The sequence below is a fragment of the Nansenia antarctica genome, assembly GCF_963989245.1.
Source record: "Nansenia antarctica genome assembly, contig: SCAFFOLD_25, whole genome shotgun sequence".
NCBI classification, from domain to species: domain Eukaryota; kingdom Metazoa; phylum Chordata; class Actinopteri; order Argentiniformes; family Microstomatidae; genus Nansenia; species Nansenia antarctica.
This window is the reverse complement of record NW_027662493.1, coordinates 885,243-891,451: the sequence shown is the minus strand read 5'-3', so window position 1 is coordinate 891,451 and position 6,209 is coordinate 885,243. Positions and strand designations below refer to the sequence as shown.

General features: G+C 45.6%; 1 protein-coding gene across 1 annotated transcript; it reads right to left on the bottom strand.

Moving 5' to 3' along the window:
• Positions 1 to 4,719: 4,719 nt before the first annotated feature.
• LOC308175598 (inhibitor of growth protein 3-like) lies at positions 4,720 to 5,216 on the bottom strand (the record flags this gene model as incomplete). The annotated part of the gene is made up of 1 exon (XM_080551234.1): positions 4,720 to 5,216. Exon 1 carries the CDS (start codon positions 5,200 to 5,202, stop codon positions 4,720 to 4,722), a length of 483 nt encoding a protein of 160 aa, XP_080407360.1. The 5' UTR covers positions 5,203 to 5,216.
• Positions 5,217 to 6,209: the final 993 nt, after the last annotated feature.

Sequence of the window (6,209 nt, the reverse complement as noted above, 5' to 3'; positions counted from 1 at the left end):
CCTCAATCCTTTCTCATTCTGTCCTCAGTTTTGCTGATGACTGATGTTGTGGGAAGGGCACTTGGATTACCCTGGTCATGGGGATTCTATTCAAGTGCTGTCAGGATGAATACGGATGTGCCTGGGGAGGGGACCCTCCTCCAGGACATGTCTGTTAGATCAACAACCCAACGTAAGGGTTAGGTAAGTGATATTTATTCCTCATCCTTTTCTCACTCTGTCCTCAGTTTGCTGAGGACTGATGTAGTGGGGATGGCACTTGGATTACCCTGGTTGGGGATGCTATTCAAGTGCTGTCAGGATGATTACGGATGTGCCTGGGGAGGGGACCCTCCTCCAGGACATGTTCCGTTAGATCTACAACCCTGCGTGCTCACGTAAGGGCTAGATCAGTGGAGCAGACTCGTGTGGGTTGGGCCAACTTTTTAAGGTTGTCTTGAACCAACATCAGTGGTCAGCTCCGGGTGCCGCTGAGATTGTTTTACGGATTAATAGTCTCAGTGGGGGTACATTTGGCCTCGTTCGCTCCGCCTAAACCAATAGGAGCAGAGCTCCCCTATGGGACGGAGCTCCACGATATAGAACGATAGTTATGGAGATAGACTCCAGTTCTATGAGTGGAGCGGAGCCCCATAGGGCTGCTGGCCCACTTCGACTCGTTCAAACCCGGCTGTTTTTGTATGTTTGGGAGAATGAGGTAGCGAAGTACACCCCTTTATATAGCACCCCAGGCGGGCGCAGGCATTGAAAAATTCAGTCATTGGCTACTTTAGGTAGCGGGTAAACCAATAGGAGCAGAGCTCCCCTATGGGGCTCCGCTCCACTCATAGAACTGGAGTCTATCTCCATAACTATCGTTCTCTTTCATATGGGAACGCCCCCTGCGTGACCTCATCAGAAGCTGAATTACACTGCGCCAGCCCATTGGCTGGCCCAGGCGACGCTTGTGTCACGAGGGACGGGACCCTCCGCCTATATAAAGCGTCCGGTAGTAGGAGGAGGCAGAGACACGCGGACACTGAGAGAGGAAGAGAGAGAGATAGAATAACTGTTATTATTTAGGAACCTCTTCAGCCCGTCAGTGGCGGGGCTGAATCTGTCAGGACAATACAAACTCATTGAGTACACCGTTCCTCTGTGCCTAGAGACCTTTACACTGCCTTTCTCCTCAATTGTCCGCCTATATAAGGCTTACACACGGCGTCTGTCGTCATTCAAAAACCTCTTCTCGCTTCTCCACTTCCCCCGGTAGTGGGAGGAGGCAGAGACAGAGACACACGGCCACTGAGAGAGGAAGAGAGAGAGATAGAATAACTGTTTATTATTTAGGAACCTCTTCAGCCCGTCAGTGGCGGGGCTGAATCTGTCAGGACAATACAAACTCATTGAGTACACCGTTCCTCTGTGCCTTTCTCCTCAGTTGCGTCTGTGCTCCATTTCATTACTGCAGCTGCAAAACTCGAAAAGGACAAAAATAATGATGAATGTTCAAAGCCCCTCGGCTGTCTACCTCCTACCTTCCTAGCTGACCACTCGCCCACAATAAACGTACCCCTGCAAGTTTTTCCCCCCACATGGAGCTGTCTGCAAGGCACGCACACCTTTCAATCTAGTTTTGTGATCATAAGTGATCAGGCAGAATATTATAATTTGGCCTGACTCTAAAATATGACATGCACTGTACTGGGTTACAAGGTGTTATACAACACAGCTAGTTCTGTTTAATTGCATCACTCTACTGCACAAATCAATCTAGCTACTGTGAAGCTTGCTATCAATTGGTAGCTAGTTAATAATGTGGCTGCATTTTCTAGACGGCAGTGTCCTCATAAAACTCATCTGCTACATTGCAAACATTTGCTTGCTAGCTAACATAGGACCACACTGTAGCTAGCTAGTCCTCTGCTTGCTAGCTAACCCACGCCGTAGCTAGCTAACACCACACTGTAGCTAGCTAGCCCAGCTTGCTAGCTAACACGTAGGCTTACTTGCGTTACGGCAAATGACACATTTCTCTCTATATAGCTATACTGTGAGAGAAAATTATTATATGTAATAAGCTACATTTAAGAACCAAACATCATCTTGGGTTGAATGTCTGCAGCGGGCTGTAGAAGATGATTTCCTGTTGTCACACAATAGAACCAGTTTCTCTACTTGAAGCTTGACATGGGCTAAGACAATAGACACATTTACATGATTACAAAGACCTGATTGCCCTACTATCTAGAGCAGTTTTGGACCTTTGTGTTGCCCCAGACCCAGTACTCTAAGACCAGACTAAACCAGTTTGTGGCTATTGTGTTCCCTTTTCACCTTTGTGTAACTAGGAGAAAGTGGGGGCCGATTTCCCCCTTAACCTTCATCCCCCATCATCTTCCTCAATGTACAAGTCCACACCCATTGCTCATGATTGGTCTAAACCTCACCTGAGGGCGGACCCCTTACCTGAAGGTACCTGATTGTATAAATACTGAGATGAAATGAATGATCTGGACTTTACGAGGAACTTTCACTGTTAAGACTTGTCTGACGTGCTTGTAAACTTCCTCCTTCTGCAGAAGAATATTAAATATCTTTTCTTATACATCTTGAAACGAAACAGGCTGCCGTTATTGAATAATTTGCTCTAACAAGTTGGCGACGAGGAAACAAAGGGAGCGGCTACGGAGGTATCCTGTTTTGTCCGTTTTCAGCCATTTTCAGCTGACGAGCTGTTTTGAGACGGAGCTCTCCCGTTTCACCTAGCAAGTGACGCGGTCAAGAGATCCCCTCTATTTTTGGGATTGGCTGAGAGCGGATGATCAGGGCCTTGGCACGCTGTCTACGTAAACACACGAACAAGGGTAAGCCTGTCGATTTTCATTTGTATTAGAACGGTATTTAATCGGAGAAAGATACCCGATTGGAGAGGTCTTTGTTTCCGGGTGCACTTTGTGATAATTGCACCTGGCAAAACCATAGGACTGCTCTTTTTGTGTATATGATTAGTGGAACTGAAAAGAGGTTTAGTTATATATATATATATATACGTGTATCTTTCGACGTTGCTGTTATCTGGTTACAGAAAAAGTATTAACCAGAGGTTAAGGCTGCTGACCTGATTGCAGAGAGGGACTAATCAGGGGGAGTTGCTGTTCACCTGGTTACAGAGAGGGCCTAACCAGGGAGAGATTGGGTTTATTTACACAGAGGTTTAGTGGAACTGAAAAGAGGTTTTAGTTCTGTGTAAAAGTGGGGAGGTGGGAACACATTTTCAGTACTTATCCATAAAATTCATTGAGCCAACCAGGTGTTCTGAATTTTCCATGTATGAATATAGAGTTTCATTGAGCTAACCAAAGTTCTGAACTCCAGTTTTAATTAGTTAATCAGTGTTAATACTTCAGTTTATCTGTTGACTCAGTGCATATGTGAAAGGCAGTGCTGATCTTACAAGATTGTTTGTTAATTGTATTGTTAAAGTAATTGTCTTCTTATTTGTGATAAGACAGTACAGCTGTTTCTTTGTTCTTAGTCATTCCTTGTGTGTTTTCTTTAGGCTATTTTAACTAATAGTGCTATTTGTTCTTTTTATATGTGATAGGCATTATAGCTGTTAATGGAACAGATTGACCATGTCATAGGTCGATGTGGGGTCTGTTTGAGAAACAACCTTAGAATGAGTATACCTGTGGTGGCTGGGCTTATCCCTAACCCAGTTGAGCAATGGGTGCTGAGAAGGGGGGTAGATACACAGATTAGGCAGGATGTTGTGCCAATAAGGAAATGAAGCCCCCAGAGAACCAAGACCAGAGGATCATTGTTGTTTCTCCATGTACAGCTCCAAGTTTTTGTATATCGTTGATGGTTTAAGAATGTTCTTGTTTCCAAAGTGTGGAATGTGAGTGCGTCTAACGGGAGTCTAATGGGCGAATACATTGACCGTTTTGGACACCAAAGATATTTTTTAACATCTACTCTTCGAGGCGAATCCAGTCAGACCAATATCAGACCTGCTGGACGTGTGTGACATGTGTGTGGACGTGTGTGTGTGTGTGTGTGTGCGTGTGTGACTGGATGTCTCTCTGAACCTGTGTGTGTGTGTATGTTAATGAGCTGTATGTTAATTACCACTTATTACAATTGATAATTGTGTTAGATTGGCATATGATATCGCGTCATATCGATCATATCGTCATATCGATCTTGAATCGAATCGAAATCGTATCGTGACTGACATTGTGATATCGTCAAACATTGTATCGTCAAACAAACAAATCGACATAATATCGTATCGTGATGAAGCTGGTGATTTACACCCCTACGGGCTACCAGCTGTCAAGGCTAAACGTGCACTTTTACTTTCAAAAGTGTTTATTTTTTGGGGGACATTTTAAAATGTTTTTGTTTATATACAATTATATAAACAATTATATAAACATATATATATAAACATATATATAAACATATATATAAACATTCTATACATAACATATACATGTGTATGTAAAACGAACCGTACCGAAAACCGTGACCCAAAATACCGAACCGTGGGCCAACTGGGTATTAACTCAAACAATCTAAACATTACGGTCCATAAATAAAAATGTTGTAAACAAAGTTGTGTGTAACAAAGTGGAATGAACCAGGAAAGTATACAAGTATAAAAGGGTTAGAAAAGGGTTCCAAAAAAGGTACACTTCTTTCCCCCACACATTAAAAGGAATGACAGAAAACTTAGTCTGTGTCAGTGTCACTGTCTTCAAGACGGGGCCGGGACTTACTCTCCACCGTGGTGTGTGAGTGGCCGTGGTGGTTGTTGACTGGCTGAGAGGGGCTGTCCATCTCCAGAGAACGTCTCTCCAGGATCTCAGTGATCCCAGCGTTGTCGGCCTCCAGCTCCATCTTGAACTTGGCCAGCTCCTGGTCCAGCTTCCTGAGGTGGCGGTCCACCAGATCATAAATCTGATTGGCCAGCTGCACCTTCTCATCAGCATCTTCCAACGCCTTGTAATAGTCCTTCTTGATGGACTCCATCTGCTCTTCCCTCCACTCCGGCTTGTTCTTCTTCGCGTTGACGAAGAACTCGTTCACCCGCTGCTCCAGCTGGTCCATGGCGTTCTGCACTTGCAGGTCCATCTCCCTCATCTCGGTAAACCTGTCGCGGAGGTCCATTGGGAGCTGCTCGATCAGCTCGAGATAATCCTCCAAGTACAACATGTCGGCGAATTGGATGTTTCGGGCGTTTATTCGAAATAATTGGTGTCTTTCAATATGGCGCCGCCAAGCCGATGTGTGTCTTTCAGAGTGGAAGCCGTTTTACCAGAATCCAGAGACGGCGTGCTACGCAATATCCAGCCAGATGATGAACCAGGGCCACCAGAGAGGGAAACGACGACCAGGGTTACCAGGCCCGCCAGAGAGAGAGCCAGACGACAGAGGAGGAACCAGAGCCACCAGGGTGCCAGGCCCGACAGAGGAGGAACCAGAGCCACCAGGGTGCCAGGCCCGACAGAGAAGGACGCAGCCACCAGGGTGCCAGGCCCGACAGAGAAGGACGCAGCCACCAGGGTGCCAAACCCGCCGGAAAAGGAAGCAGCCACCAAGGTGCCAGACCCGCCAGAGAGGGAAACAACGCCAGAGTACGAGACCCGGCAGAGAACCACCAAACGACCATCGACGACAGTGTTCCAGTTTCAACAGCCCGGACCACCGAGCCTTCAAATCAGAGCATGGCCGTTTCAAGGAGGAAAGACACATAGTATCATGAGAGATTTTGCTTCGAGGATGAATTACTCTGATTGTTGGATCTGTCAACAGATACCTGTGAGTCCAGCCAGGGTCCAAAGTGTGGACACCTGTACTAGTGAAGATGCTGGTGAATGCCTGCATCATGTTTTCGATAGTGCTAAAGACCACTCCCCAGACCATGTCCAACATGGAAGGAGACAGACGACTGCCTGAACCTCAATGACACTGACAGACGACGACCGATTAGGAAGAGATTGAAGAGCAAGCAAATTCTCCAACTGGGGTCAAGTGCTAGTAACCTCTGACCCTGAAGATGCAAGAATCAAGAAGGCGTCGGTCGTTTGGATTTATTTTTATTATTTTTTTTGTCTTGTGTATGATGTACTGTGCTTAATTTTAAGCTTGGTTGTTAATTTTAGGATTTTTGGGTTGTGATGAATTTTTATTATTCTTTCTCCAAAAATGTTTTGAACCAT